Source organism: Oryza sativa, chromosome 2 (genome assembly GCF_034140825.1).
Source record: "Oryza sativa Japonica Group chromosome 2, ASM3414082v1".
NCBI classification, from domain to species: Eukaryota; Viridiplantae; Streptophyta; class Magnoliopsida; order Poales; family Poaceae; genus Oryza; species Oryza sativa.
This window is the reverse complement of record NC_089036.1, coordinates 2,486,478-2,502,068: the sequence shown is the minus strand read 5'-3', so window position 1 is coordinate 2,502,068 and position 15,591 is coordinate 2,486,478. Positions and strand designations below refer to the sequence as shown.

Here is a 15,591-nt window from a genome sequence, read left to right as displayed (position 1 = left end):
TCAGTCTTTTGAAAAATTCGGTCTTTACGATCACAAGACTGATCGGTCTTCAAGAAAACTCAAGATAGAGTATTTCGGTCTTCGGTTAATTCGGTTTGGTCTCGGTCAAAGACCGAACTCAGCCCAAAAAATAATTGCAAAAAAAGAACTCTGTACATGATGAATGAAAAAGCAACTGGGATGAAGGACTAAAATTTGATGATGCCACAACAAGTAGCAAGTAGAGCATGATTCATGGAAAAAAAATCAAATCAAGCAAATCAATCCAGCCATTGATCCCGTCGATCTCAACCACTCCACGGTCCAGATCCCATCCATCTTGTGTCTCCCATTAGCCTTCCGTCATCGAGGCCTCAGGAGTCAGGTCGTGGGCGCGCAGATGTGTGGGTAGAGGGTGGCGACATGGCGCGAGGAGGAGAAGGCGGCACGGCGCGAGGAGAAGACGGAGAGGCACGGTGCGAGGAAGGCGGCGGCGCGACGCGAGAAGAAGGCGGAGAGGAGCGGTGCGAGGAGGAGAAAGCGGAGAGGAGGCGGGGAGGAGGAGGAGAAAGAGCGAGTAAGAGGCGGTGCATCTGCACGCGCATGTGGGGTTGTGGGGACTGGGAAGGATCGTGTGATGTGGGAAGGAAGGTTAGGGTTTTCTCTAGCTAATGGGCTATTGGGCTGGTATTGGGCCTTTACAGTGATTCGGCCAGTTCGGTTATTTCGGTTAACCGAGCGAGATGACCGAAAAGACTGTATAAAATTCGGTTAGTTACAACTGATGACCGAATTTGTGACCGAATTTTTCGGTCTCGGTCTCGGTTAGTTCGGTTCGGTCTTTTTCTGCCCACCCCTAGGGGGAGGTGGGCGCCCAGGGTACCAAATGACGGCTAGGGGGAGGTGAGGGGATCTTCTAGGGTTTTGAGGGGGTGTGGAGGGGGCACCTGGGCCTTGGGCTGGCCGAAAGCTAGCCCAGCTAGCGTATAACTATTGTTTTTCTTCTAATTTCAAACACCAAAACCTTAGGGACTTCCAATATATCCTCTACGGTATTCTACTTTTTTTCTAGGGCATTACATCACATTGTTGGGTATTTTAGTGGTTGCCGATTTGAGATATTTTTATAAAAACGGAACCTACATGACATGAGCATTCCATTTTTGAGGTGATCTAATTTTAGTTTTGCACTTAGCATTTAAGTACCTGTAATATTCATATTTACATTTGAGACCCTGTTTGAGGTCAATGGTCAGTTCTTGTTGAAAAAAATAGTAAAAAATAAAAAAAAGAAAGAAAAGGCAGAAAGGTGCAAAGAAAAGGAAAGAAAAAACTGCACCTTAGAAAAAGAAAAAAAAGGCAGAAATGTGCTTAAAAAAAGCCGCACCAAGAAAGAAAAAAAAATCATTCATCCTTTGAGTATGTTTTCAGAGTGTAGAGTTGTGCATTGATTCATATCTAGTCCTTAGTGTTGTCGGGTGCTTCCTTGAGCTAGAGTTGAGTCTAAGCTAGGCCAGCACATTGACTAGTACTTTGAATTATTATTCAACTTTGCATTTTCTGATTAGCACAATTGCGTTCCTTTGCTACTATATATTGTGCCTCCTAAGCTTCACATATATACTTCTGGTCAGCACCACTTTGATCCTTGCAATCGCCACATCACGTCCTTCAAGGTGTCACGAACCAGCCACCGGTTGTACCGTCCTTAGCAGTGCTGGTAAGACACTTGTAAGAGCTTGGTAAGGTGCTCCATTTGGCTGAGTTGTTGAGAGGCACCACTACACCGCGTAGCAGATTATTAGGGATAACCTTCACTGTTTGCTGTTGTTTTTGTGTTTGCAATGACAAGTATGAGTGGTGCTCAAAATCAACGATACCAACAAGGTAACAATAATCGCGTGCCTGATGATCCTTATTCTAAGGTTAAGTTTAAAATACCATCTGTTTTGGGTTATTATGATGCTGAGAAATACTTTGATTGGGAGATGACAGTAGAGCAAAAGTTTAGTGCCCACCTTGTGCCTGAGCAGCATAGAGTTCGACAAGCTACTAGTAAGTTTAAAGATTTTTCTTATATTTGGTGGACTGGGTTAGATGTGGGAGAGCTTTACCTACTACTTGGAAAGAACTTAAGGTAGCTATGCGTGATAGATTTGTTCCTCCATCTTATCTTAGAGATTTAAGCAAGAAACTTATGTGTTTAGAACAAGAGGATAAATCTGTACATGATTACTATGGCGAGCTACAAAAGGGATTGATGCGATGTAGCATAGTGGAGGGAACCGAAGATTCTATTTGTCGTTTTTACTCGAGATTGAGGCGCGATATTCAGGACATAGTTGATTATATGGAATTTAACACTGTGAACCAGTTGTTTCAGTTTGCTATGTTTGGAGAGAAGGAATTGCAGGGGCGTGATCAACAGGTCAAGAACAAGGCAAGCACGTACACGCCGCGGGCGAAGCCATCTCCGGGGCTGCCCAAGCCCACCTATTTCTGGGCGCCCCCACCAACGAGCAAGTGACCAGTTGCGTATGGAGTTTCTGCAGCGCCAAAACCACCTTCCTCACGACCTGTAGATTCAGGTAAAGGTTCTTCACAGGTATCCACCAAGAGTGCCTCATCTGTTGCTTCAACGGGACGCACGCCCAGGATTCAGTGCCACCGCTGCCATGGATTTGACCATGTGCAGAAGGTTTGCCCTAGTCAACGGGCATACGCTGCTACGGAAGATGGCTACATCAGCACCTCCGATGTTGAAGATGATGAGGAGGAAGAGAAGAAAGACGAAGAGCAAAAAGACCTATCCATAGCTCCATGCATGCTTGAAGAATGTTCAATTGGCCAAGCACCTATAATTTATGAAGATGAGAATAAAGGTAATGGTGATGGTGCTACAACTAATCAAGGTATGCATATTTATGATGTGCCAACTATGTCCACTACTTGCGCTACATTAGAGCAACCCATAGTGGAAACAATTGTTGAAATACCTTTGTCACAAAACAAGTTGCTTAATGTTTCTTGTGATAAAGAAGAGTTGTGCGATGCTTCACTTATATCCATGCCACAACTAGTGAATAAACATGTTAGTTATGTTGTTGAATTGCCATGTGTTGAGTTTAAACATGTTATTCACATTGCTAGCAAGAATGAAGAGCATAAATTTCTATCTTCTTTAAATACTTGAGAATGTAATGTGCATCGAGTATATATTTGTTCGAATTTAACTATACCTCCTTTTCATGATGAAATGTATTGTCTAGAGGAACACATGCGTATAAGTAATTCTCTATCTAGTTCCTCTAGTGGTTTAAATGAGTTACATGTTGGTTTGCAAGAAGGGGAATGTTGTGGTTTTCGACTATAAAGATTTCAGGATCCAACCATATGGCCATCAATAAATGTTCCTCACCGGATGTTGTGATAGATAAAGATAAATTCAATACGCTCCATGACAAGGTGAAACCGAGGACGGTTTCCAATCAAGAAGGGGAGGATGATGAGAACACAACTAGCTCGGATATAACCATGACTAGCTTATGTATTAATCAACCAAAGGCGCATATGTTCTACCAAAGGAGGAAGGGTTAAGGATTTACCCGGTGTGAGATCACATTATTCGAGGAGCCCTAGATGCTGTCTCAGTAAAGAATCGTCAACAAGGGCGTTCTAGTGCGTTGTAGATTCTTATCCAAGACTTGTATCATTTGATGATGTCATGTGAATCACTAGAAACATGTGAAGTGTATGGCTAACCCAATAACAACCCAATAACGAAAGTTTCGTAAGGGGACTGGAGCAGGCTATCATGATAAGTGGGGGAAGATGTTTTCTTCCCCAAATTCTTTGTTCAATTCTGAACAAAAAAGAAAGGAAAGAAACGAATTTTTGATGAGGATCAGGAAGGGAGTTCGCTTGGTAGGACAGGGAAAGGTGATTTCACTGTTGCATTGCAAAAATACGAAGGCTGCTACGGATCGGACGTCCGATCCTGTGAAAATCATCGGACGGTGTTGCACCATGTTGTTGAGAAATGTTTCACATGTTTCATCTCTTGTTAAAAATTGTTTCAATAAAAAAGTTCCAAATGTTTCACTAGCAGAGAACAATGTTTCAGTGTTTAGCAAAATTGTTTCAACTAAATCAACATATTGATTGCAACACCAAAAATCGATGCATGCAACAATGAGTCCAAAGTTCCACTAGCAGAGAAAAAAATGTTTCGGTGCTTGAGCAAAATTTGTTTCAACAAAATCAATAATTGAACATACTGATTGCAACACCAAAAATCAATGTATGCAATAATGAATCAAAACGGAACGAAACAACTTCATAGAACAAAGTGCAACAAAAATGCAAATAATCTGCAACTTCACTAAAATTCCCAACGAAACCCACCTCTGTCTTTTTCTACTCCGGCTGGCCGAGCGGATCGGCGAGGGAGGAAGGTTGCGCGACCAAGGCGTGCCCGCTACAGAGATGGAGAGGGAGGGGCCCGAGGAGACGCGGGCCTGGTCGTCGTCATAGAAGGAGGGAGCCGCGCCGCCTCTCGCCGCCACCGCTGCGGGAGGAGCCGACCCCTCCCACTCCCGCCCCCCCACAGCGGAAGCCATGGCGACGGCAGCGGCGACGGGGGTCAGGTTAGGGAAGGTGGGATCGGAGGGGTTGATGAGGGCGTCGATGAAGTCGCTGTCGTCAGACTCGTCGTCCGCGTCAGGGAAGAACATGGTTGGGCAGATGGATAGTCGCCGACGGAGGGCATTTGGATCGAGGAGGAAATGGGATTAGGGTTAGTTGGTTGCAGGATTAGAGGAGGGAGGTAAAGAATGGGTTAAATCAATAGTAGGCCCCACCAGACATTTTGGTTCGATATTTTGTTTCACTCCGGACGCTCGATGTGAAGCGTTTCCCCAAAAATACCATTGGGACTTAAAATCATGAAGCAACTTTCCTTTATGAGGCTTTATTAAACCTGTTCATATATATGCTTGTCCCATAAGCTAACATATAAACATTGACGGGACAACGAAAATCAAATGAAAAAATATTGATATTGTACTGATATCTGTTCCAAGTAACATATAAATGAGCTGAGTCTAGGAAGAAAAGAATAGGACTGAAATTGTATTGGGATCTAGTTCTGCCAGTGAAATATACTGCTTGAGAAATCAGAGAATAAAAAATGTGACTACTCTTCTCACCTTAGATCTGGAGTATAGCATATTTTCATCCCAAACAAAGACAATTTTCCTGAGAGTAACCGCATATACAGCTACACGCATGGCAGGAAATACCAGATAAATCATTGTCAGGGCAAATTAATTCACTATTTTTCTTGTTAGAGAAGTATCCATAAGAAAATTTGGTATGAATATCCCCTTGCAAAAACAGATAAGATAATCTATGCAACGTTGTCCATGTACACTACTATAACCATTAACCAACTTTTGGTATCATCAAGACTTTTAGGTGAATAGAACTGCTTGGCAAACATTAATCCACCAAATGCATAGGTGTTGCTGAAAATAGCACCAACAAATATATTCTCATCAGAATAATATATGTGCTATTTTTCACCTAAGACACAAACCTATGCCTGTTCCACAAAGATCACCACATCATGTTAGACATACCACTACTGAGGATCCTAAACGGAGATCATGTGTGGCGTTCGGTATAGTATGCACTTGTAGATTGGAGGAACTACTGATCCATCTCTCCGCTCCATCCTGTTCTCATTGTTGATCCTGCACTGTTGTCCATCACCTCATCAACCCCTTGTTTCCTTGATATCCTAGCCTGCTGCATGTACCAATTGAAAAAAAAGGGGAGCCAACGCAAACTTTAGGAATGGTAGCTACAGAATTGAATCACACTAAAGAAAACGAATAACTAAGATAAGGCAGAAGCTGAAACAACTGCAAATCTAGGCCAGAGCAAAGAACAAACTTATACCTGGAATACACCAACAGAATATGTGCCGTATATGGAGTTGCAGGAATCTGGAGGCAATGGAAGCAGAACTCCCGCCGTAGTGTCTAGAAGCGGCTCAGGGTCAGAACCAACTGTACAGATCTGGGAAGGATTTGTTCACCTCCTCATCTTCCAGCAAGCTAGCTATATAAGATGGAAATTCACTGATGTATAGTGGTTTTGAGATTGCCACTATGGCTAGTGGGATCTTATGAATTGAATAAGTGGTGGCAAATGCTGGTACAAGTGCAAAAACTATCTTGCCTGAGATATAAACAGCCATGTAAAAGACATTACACATTGACCTTAAATATGAAACATGAGTACTGAAGGTTGACAAAACACACCTCAGTCAGAAGTGACTTCGATGTCATAATATGAGGTCCGTCGCCCACCTAGCTCGTGTTTGTAATAGCCCCTAAGCAAAGTCTTGAGATCGCGTGGATAGAAAATAACCACATTGAACTCCAGTAAGCATTAGATGATCTGATCCCAACTCAGCTGTGCACAACTTCTCGCTCCCGCAACACATATAATTTGTACAGTTCATCAGTTAGGACTTGTATTGATCAGTTCATCAGTTAGTACATCTCTCTCTATCTCCTCTCTCTTACAGTGAGGTAGAACTTGACAAATTTACAGGGGAGAAGAAAAAGGAGCTCATATGATAGGAGGCCAAAAAGGTACCCAAAAGTTTCTCACGGCTTGAAAGGACTTTTCTCTTTGTGCTCAAAGAGAGTTTTGTTTCTTGAGCTATTACTGTCCCAGGCTATCTCATGTATTACATACAATTTTTTTACTAAAACAACTGCTTGAGACAAAATACAATCCATTAGGAGCATTGGAATGGGAAATATGCATTTGAAGCAGAAAGTTAAAGGAGCTGAAAATTTTATTTCTAAAAATTCCATTAATATGCATATTAGGATATCTGAAGTCTTCCTTGTTTGGATAGAGCAGAAGAAGTCCACAACTTGCACTCTTCTGATATCCTAGTCATCCATGATGCAACAAGTTCCCTTAATGATGCAAAAGCCGTCTGTAAATGTTCACAAGATCATCGAGTGGTCCTCTTGCCAGGTTTGCTGACAGTGCCGGCAAGCACCATCAAGCGACGCGCACCACGCCTGATGCCTCAGCTCTGCTCTCGCCGCTGCATGACCATATTTGTAGCTAAACGCCTACACCAATACTTCCTTTTCCTCTCGAATAAGGCAGGGAACCGGAATAACTGACCTTTCTTTTGTTTTTTCATGGCAGGTGAAATCGATTGTTGACAGTGGCGCAGGCGCAGCAGCAGGTCAGATGTTGCCGGATTCGACGCCACTTCCTCATCGACAACTGCGGCGAGCTGCTCGAGGAGAACTTGGCGCAGCAGTCGTCAGCCATGGCGGCGAAGGATGCATCGGTGGCGCTCGGCGATAGCGACAGAAATGGAGGACGGCGCTCCGGCGGTGCTCGGCAACGGCGGCAGCTGCGGCGCGGTGCTAGGTAGGGGCGGAGCGAGGCGAAGGCGGAAGTGGCAGCACTCGGCGACAGCGACGGCAGTGGCGGAGGCGGAGACGGTTGCGCTCGGGCGACGGCGCGAGGAAGAGGCGGACACGGAGGGGCGAGGAGACAGCAACACGACGGCGGCGGAGGTGGAGGCGGCGGCGGCGCGAGAGGGTGAGACGACGAGGAGGAGGGTAGGCGGAGACGGCGACACGACGGCGGCGGAGGTGGAGGCGGCAGCGTGAGGGGGAGACGGATGTGGCGCTCGGCGGCGGCGGCGGGAGAGGGAGAGGGAGGAGAGGGTGAGACGAGAGGGGAGAGGGAATGCGGGGAGTGACGGCTAGGGTTTGAGAGGGGGGGGGGGGGGGAGTGGATTAGTGCGCGTATTTTTGCGAAAAAGCCCCTCCTCTTCCACATTTTAGAGCCATTTTAGATCGCAGCCCTAATTCGCGATTTTTCCCTCCTTTGCATGAAATATCCGGCTTTATGCAGGCCCTACACGTAAAATACCACCTCAGAGAAACTGTTCGGGAGGGACCTTGATCAAATTATACAAAAGCAAAGGAATTTTTTGCAAAATTTCCACCCTGCGTACTGTAGCTATCCTACGTGTACAGCACGAGAGGCGGCCTGAGGCGCCGGCCTTAAAGAGGTAAATTGTGTTTTGATATTAGGATCAAATTACTTATCTAACCTTCCACTAAAATTTTAGATTAATACCTGGCCCACATTTTAACTACTCCTAATTGGTACCTTTTATCATTGACCATTAGATTAGAAGTGAACAACGGATCTCATATATAATACTCCAAGCACATTAAAAAGACTCTGAAGTAGGATGTTCAGTTAAGCCTAAGTTAGAATAAAGCTGAAGAACAAACCTTCAAAGAGTTGATTGTTATCAAATCCATTGTGTTTGCCAAACGTATCGAGTATGACAACGGTGACTAACTTTATAACTATCATCAAAAAGAAAAGATTACTGGATAAAGGATTTGAGCCAGACAAATACCAGTAGACTTTCTTCAAGTTAAGCACATGGACAATGGTGACAACATGTTTTTGGACTGCCATAATCAACAGAGCATAAAACGATTCACCAGAGATTATATTTTTATTTTATTTCCAACTGATTTTTACATGAGGAGGGGGTTTAACAGTGTAGGCTATGTTAACAGATAAAAAGTGCATAGTTTTATTTGCAGCAATCTGGGTTATTCACTGTAATGCACATTTATGCAATGATGATTGAAGCAATAGGTTATTCTCGTTGCCTGAGATGATTCAATGCTGTATGCGCTTATGCGGACTGTTAAAGGAATGAAAATTATAGAGACACACGAGCTAAACCACATAAGCAGATCCTAAAGTACCATTCCTGATTAACAAAAAGGAAGCTGACTTGTTGGTCTCATGCTTATCTGTTATGGTTACTGTCATATGTTGTCTCCAGTACCATAGGTTCTGCCACTTTGAACACTATGTTGTGATGATTATTCAGGTTAGAAATGTTATATTTTTATTTCAGGTGCTTCAAAATATAATTAATTGATTCCTTCAAATCATGCATGTACAATAAAAGAGTTTACAAGAAAAACAGCAGGATTAACCAAATAAAGGTTTATTAAAACAGTAGGTAGGAGTACTCTACTAGTTAGAGTAGATAAATGGGGATGTAGTGTTCACCAAAGCTATAACGGCAGGACTTGTGCTTGATGATGTCAACCTTGTCGCCATTGCAGCGCACCACCTCCACACCGGTGAGAATGGCGAAGTACCTTTTATCACTGTCAAAGTCGCAACAAGAATGGCTGCAGGTCTCCCGGTGGTGAGCGACCATGAACAGCTTAGCAACGCACAGTTTGCCGGCGCCAAGGTGCACGACGTGTGAGGCGTATGGCACCTCCGGCACCGCAAAGCCCTTACACCCGTGGTGGGCCACCGGCGGCGGCTGCTGGTGGTGGATGGTGGAGGACAGGTCCCACGCGCCGAGGACGCCGTCGTCCGCGACGGAGAGGCCGAGCCAGAGGCCGTGCTCGGGGACGAACTCGGCGCGGCCGCAGAAGGGCAGCGCCCAGTCGCCGACCTTGCTCCAAGCGGCGCTCGCCGTGTCGAAGGAGTAGGCGCCGTAGCTGTGGGTGGACACCAAGATGTGGGACTCGCCGACCACCGCGTACCCGCAGATCTGGCCGTCGGTTCTTATGCCGGCGGCGTGCACGTACGGAGGCGGCGGCAGTGGTCGCCAGTAGCACTCGTCCTCTATCCTGTCGCCATCGACGGGGCGTGGTTCACGGTGGATGAGCGCCTCGAAAGAACGGCCCGGCCGTGCATCGCGGCCGAGATCCACCTTGTCAGGCAGCGGTATCGTCTCCATGACGTAGAGATCGTCGCCGACGGCGAACGACTTGGTCCAGAACTTGTACTCCACCATGGAGGGCAAGACGCGGACGGTGTGCTCGGCGGGGTCGTAGAGGATGGCGCGGCGAGTAGTCCTGTCGACGCTGACGATCTTGTCGTCGCTCCTACGCATGAACTCAGTCGACCCGCAGAAGGTCATGTCTATTGGAGGCAGGGGGGCGTCCTCCACCACCGTCGCCGACGACGACGATTGGGGCACGGGCAGTGCATCATTGGGGTAGAAGAGATGTGATGGGTTGATGCGGCGTAGCCTGCGGGAGATAGGGCCGTGTGATTTGTCGAAGATGTCGACCATATACAGGAATCGCCGGATCATCGCCTTCCCAAAGCCGTCAGCTTTACGGAGAGATGGTGGGGGGGTGGGAATCTGGGAGGCTGCTTCCTTTCCACCACTCCTTCGTCTAGGTCTTTAACGCCGTAATTATTGGACTGCGGTGGGCGGTGGCCCAGTCCCAAGTCCAGCATAATGCGCCTTTCCCTAGCCTAGCAGGAATAAGTTTATTTTACCACCCTCAACTCTTGCTTCGAATCTATCCCTCAACTACAAAACAAAACCGGGTATAACGTCTGTTCCATCTTTGAAAACCGGTGTAAATGATCTCCTTCCGTGGTTTAGGAGGCGGTTTCGTCCGACATGGCAGTTTTTGCCATTCTTTTTTTTTACAAATTGACCCTTTTGAAAAACTTATTACGAAATTAGCCCGCGCAAAGAACTTTAACCAAAAATAGGCCATGGGCTCAGCGCCAAGCCTCCTGGCGCGGAGCTTGGCCATATCCGTGCCAACCGCTTTGGCGCTGAGCGCTGCCAGCATGGCCCAGCCAACGTGGCAGGGGTCTCATCGCCAAGGAGCTTGGCGCTGACATCTACAGCTCAGCGCCACTTTCCTTGGCGCTGACATTCGGCACTTAGCCGCTGCCGCCCGGCTCGCCAAACAACCCTGTTGCGGGGTCCCTGGCTGGGCACTTAGCGCTAGCTAAAATGGCGCTGAGGTTTATGAAAGGGTCAATTAGGCCTGGGGAATAGGCTAATTCAAAAACTCAAGTAAATACGGAAGTAGGGATTTTCGGAATTTCCGAAAATAGCAGAGTATGCGCAAAACAAAGTAAATTCTAGATTTAGCTGCCTACAACAAGAATATGCTATCACGAAAAGCAACTAGACCTTTAGCGACACAATCAAGCAAAGCTAGAGGAGAGGGGGAAGTAATATCACCAAAGTTGTTGCACGATGAGTTGTTCCCTGAGTTCAAATCCTTGAGGGGATTCTACTCTACGTTGACGAGCTCACAAAGAGTCGGGTATCCACTAACCCTTTGCTCAAGAGGTTGCACAAAGCACTCCTCCTTTCACTAGTGGTATCTCTTCCCTTTCGGAGGTGAGATCCGATCTTCACAAACTTCTCCTGGCCTACCACACGTAGATCGGTGACTCGAGACTGACACCTAGCCGCCTAGGAGTCCTCAACCTCCAAGAGTAATAAATAATCAAAGGAACTCCCGGAGATGATGCAAGTGCTCACAAATCTTCACGAAGCCTACAACAAGCACACACACAAACTCGAATCCACAACTCTCAAACACAGACCAAAATCCGAATCAAACACAAGTGAGAGGGAAACAAGAAAGCAAGACTCAAAAGTGAATCTGAAGATGAACAAGCCAAGGGCATGAAAATATCCAATGTGACCAGCAGCCCTCACAAGTAAGGGGAGTGGGCTATTTATAGCCACAACTCCAGATTTGCCTGTTATGCCCAATAATTGCATTTTTCGAAAATTCTGAAAATTAATTTCGGACATATCCGAAAATTTCCAGAACAGCAAAACAGTGAAGTCAACCGAAGATTTTTAGGAGATTCCGAAAATGTTTCGGACAAATCCGAAAATTTCCAGAAGCGTTTTTGGGTTCACAGTCATTTTTGAAAATTGTTGACGGTCGTTATTGACCAATTCCGACTGTCAATATAGCTAAAATAAAGGAGAACTAGCTATGCTTGCAATGTATATTTTGTTTTAGAATAATCTATTTCCATTTGTACATGAATTCTATCTACCTTAGAGAAAGAGGTACAAAATGGAGGAGAACCGACAGCAAAACACTCGGACAATCAATCAGACGCTGTCAAGAATCAGACTTGTGGAGAGATAGGCCAGAAACTCAGAATTGACACGATCAAATAGGCCCATAATTCACTGATCTGGATTGAGGAGCCCACGAGGAGACGGCCTGCTGAAGAGCGGGGCCGGTTGGGCCATTGGTTCGGCCGAACCCCCTTTGCGCCGCTGGATGAAAGATTTCAATCTGACGGTGGGGATTCACTCCCAATGGTCGTTGGAGGGTATTACAGACCTTTCCAACCGTCGCAACCGTCATTCCTCATGCTATAAAAAGCCGTCACCTTGTTAACGGCCAAATTTGGTAATGTCAGCATCGGAAAAGAAGATTAGATCGAAGCAGAATCAAAGATGAAGAGTGTCGCGAAAACAGAGTAAGAATTGGCTGAAGTCTGAATCGGCTACAGCTAAGACCGGCAGAGTTCGAGTCGGACAGTGTTAGCCGATTGAGCCGAATCCGACAATATGATGCAGCAAACGTTGTCGGTTTAGGTTGATGTGCTTCATGATGATTGCCGCGTATGGATAGAGTCCTGAGAAGTCAATTGTATCTATTAATTAGGATATTTTATGTAATTTCCTTAGAGATAAGTTTGGGCAAAAGTCTGCCGCGAAGACTTATGGTATCTTAGAGTTTGTTAGAGATAAGAGTCGTGTCTGGTATGGACATATCTTGTAATTCTCGGGTATAAATAGACCCGAACCCCATGTAATCGAATAAACACACGTTCAATACAATCTCGGCGCATCGCCACCCTTTTACTTTCGTTTTGTTTCGACGAGTTCTTGCTTTCGGGTTGAGCTGCATCGGTTTCGATCTTCAACAAGAGGTAAAACTTGTTATGGCGGCTTGTGTTCTCGGGATTAGTGCTTCCATCTTTATGACACTCTAATCTTGTTTATGTAATTCGTCGAGTTATCATATACCATACATAATCTCTGGCGATATCGATATCTAACCTACAATCGGCTAACATCTGTCGATAGAAGGCAGCCGATTAGGTTAAATACCTATGTTGACTTAGATTATATAAGATATCCACCACTCTATGACACATCCAACGGCTTGATTGTTTAGATATTGTCCTTCTTTTCATATTTATAGCTGCATCAGTTGAGTTTGATCTTATGAGTCGTGATTAGAATCTCAATCTCTTGCCTGCTTCTTGGTTATCGATTAGGGTAGCATCGGGGTTTCAGCCGATCTTACCTGATTTAACTATATTTCCCTTATATGCTTCATTGATATGTTGAATCTGCCATTTATATTAAGATCTTGTTTCATTTAAGTATATTAGGCTTTTGTTTAGTATATTCTACTTGCTCTAATATCTTAATATAGAGTAGTATCGGAGTATTGGCCGATACATGCTAGATCTATCTGATCGGCTATGCTATGAACATATATAGTCTTATTATTAATATATATTTCGATCTAAGTGATTTATACTGTCTCGGCATGGCGACTGATCTATCCCAATCACTTGATTTAAGTATATATCGATGTAAGGACTATATATCGTTAATATCTACAGCCGATCGAATAAGATTTAGTTCCTTCTTATTTATTAATGACCGTCGATCGATGCATATATGACATCGGCTCAAATATAAATGATATGTCATCGGCACCTAGCCGATCGGCTATCGTTTATGGATTTAACCGCGGTTTCTTTGTCTTTGTTTCTTGTTGATTACAGGATCAAATCAACTGGCACGCTAGCATACCCGAAGGCGAGTTTTGAACCTGCACTGGAGTTAAGCAGATGTCCCAGGCCTCGTGTTTTACATCAACACGCTTTTGGCACGCCTGGTGGGATTCATTAAGAAGTTAGAATCACAATAGCAGTTTTCTCCATGGCCGAGAAGCCGCCAGCATCGCCGTCCTCGGCTAGTCCAGGTTCTCTTAAAGAAAAGATCCAGCAGCTAGGCTTATCTGAGATTAATGAAGGCAACATCGTGACCATTACTCCAGACAAGTTGACACCTGATCAACAGAAGGATTTTGACTCAATGATGCAGCAAGCACGGAACCAGTTCTTAAACTCATTCATGCAGACCCGCAAGGGGACAGTGGTGCAGAAGTATAAGGTGAAGGTAGTTGCTGATATTCCCGGAACAGGTTCTTCTAAGGATGGAGAAGTACAGCAAGTTCCAGATGGCACAACCCAACCGTGTGATAAAGGTGTTGCAGATGGTTTTCAAGGAATTCAAGGTGATGGCTCTCAAGGGGTCCAAGGTGTTGGAGTTCAAGGTGATGGTTCCCAGGGAGTTCAAGGCGGTAATCTTAACCAAGATGGTAACGCAGCACAGTTACAGTTTAACAACTTCCAAGATCAGGTTGACTATGTTGTGCACCATGCTTTGATCAATCAATCTGGAATATTAGTCAACACTTTGTCGAATATGGTGAAAAAAATGGTTGATGGTTCAATGGCTGAGTATCAAGCTACAGGGTCGGTTTATCTACTGGGAGGAGTATTCCAAAATTATCGGCCATTAATTACTGATAATCAGCCAGCTGCTCAGTCAATTCCTCCTAATGCACCATCGGCTCAGTCGACGGCACCGGTATCGGCTCCTGCACCTGCTGCATTGCCATCAGCACCGGGTCAATTGGTCAATCCTCGGTTGTTGGTATGAGAGCAACCACAGCATAGTGGACAAAATGTGAATCGGCTAACGCAAGATCAGGTTGTAGCTATGTTCTTACCTCTTCAACCTAATGTTGACCCGACCCAGCAGCAGCCGATTCAGCAGACACCACCAAGGCAGCAGGTTGCACAGCCGATTCAACAAACACCCCCAACCAGCAAGTTGTGTAGTCAATTCAGCAGATCCCTCCAAGACGGCAGGTTTTGCAACCAATTCAGCAAACACCGTTAAGACAACAGGAGATTGTTCAGCCGATTCAACAGCAAGGTTTGATGAATGCATCGGCTGGGTTTGCAACATCTAACAATCAGCTAGGACAGCACGCTGTGAATCGAGTTGTCCCAGAGCACCTAGTTCATCATGTACAGCCAGATCAAACGGTGATACCTCAAGTTGTTCCCGAGCATTTGGTACGCAATATTAAGCCAAATTTCCAGAGTTACCAGGGAGGCAATTTGAATTATCAGTATCAGCCTCCATCACCACAAGTTCAATATCAGTAGGGGGGATCGGCTCAACCTTAGTTTGTTCCTCAATACAATCAATTCGAGCCCATGACACAACAGCCTCAAGGAACACCTCAGCAACAACCATGGGCCGATATGATTGCGGGTGTAATGAAGGAACAGTTCGGGCTTAGGCCGAAAGATGCTGGAAATTTATACCGACAGCCTTACCCTGAATGGTTTGAGAGAGTTCCTTTACCTAACCGGTTCAAAGTTCCAGATTTCTCAAAATTCTCGGGGCAGGATAGTACATCGACTTATGAACACATCAGCCGATTTTTGGCCCAGTGCGGTGAAGCATCGGCTGTGGACGCTTTAAGGGTTAGATTGTTCCGACTGTCTTTGTCTGGATCGGCCTTTACTTGGTTTTCTTCTTTACCATATGGATCAATTAACAGTTGGGCCGATTTGGAGAAGCATTTTTATAGCTATTTCTACAATGGGGTACAT

At 45.2% G+C, this 15,591-nt stretch overlaps 1 protein-coding gene and 1 long non-coding RNA gene across 3 annotated transcripts; both read right to left on the bottom strand.

The window, feature by feature from the left end:
• Nucleotides 1–5,290: 5,290 nt before the first annotated feature.
• Nucleotides 5,291–7,793, bottom strand: LOC136355126 (uncharacterized). Of its 2 annotated transcripts, none has more exons than XR_010739227.1 (4): nucleotides 7,195–7,793; nucleotides 6,306–7,111; nucleotides 5,941–6,222; nucleotides 5,291–5,787 (listed from the first exon to the last, which is right to left on the bottom strand). It is a non-coding gene; the product is annotated as an uncharacterized lncRNA (long non-coding RNA). The 2 variants fall into 2 exon arrangements; XR_010739226.1 differs by having other exon boundaries at nucleotides 5,941–6,102.
• Nucleotides 7,794–8,951: 1,158 nt separating this feature from the next.
• LOC9269813 (uncharacterized) lies at nucleotides 8,952–10,242 on the bottom strand. The gene has a single exon (XM_015769551.3). It carries the CDS (start codon nucleotides 10,181–10,183, stop codon nucleotides 9,104–9,106), a length of 1,080 nt encoding a protein of 359 aa, XP_015625037.1. The 5' UTR covers nucleotides 10,184–10,242; the 3' UTR covers nucleotides 8,952–9,103.
• Nucleotides 10,243–15,591: the final 5,349 nt, after the last annotated feature.

What these genes read in the sequence shown, in the direction of transcription:
- LOC9269813 (XM_015769551.3), bottom strand. Translation starts at nt 10,183, where the DNA reads ATGATCCGGCGATTCCTGTATATGGTCGACATCTTCGACAAATCACAC.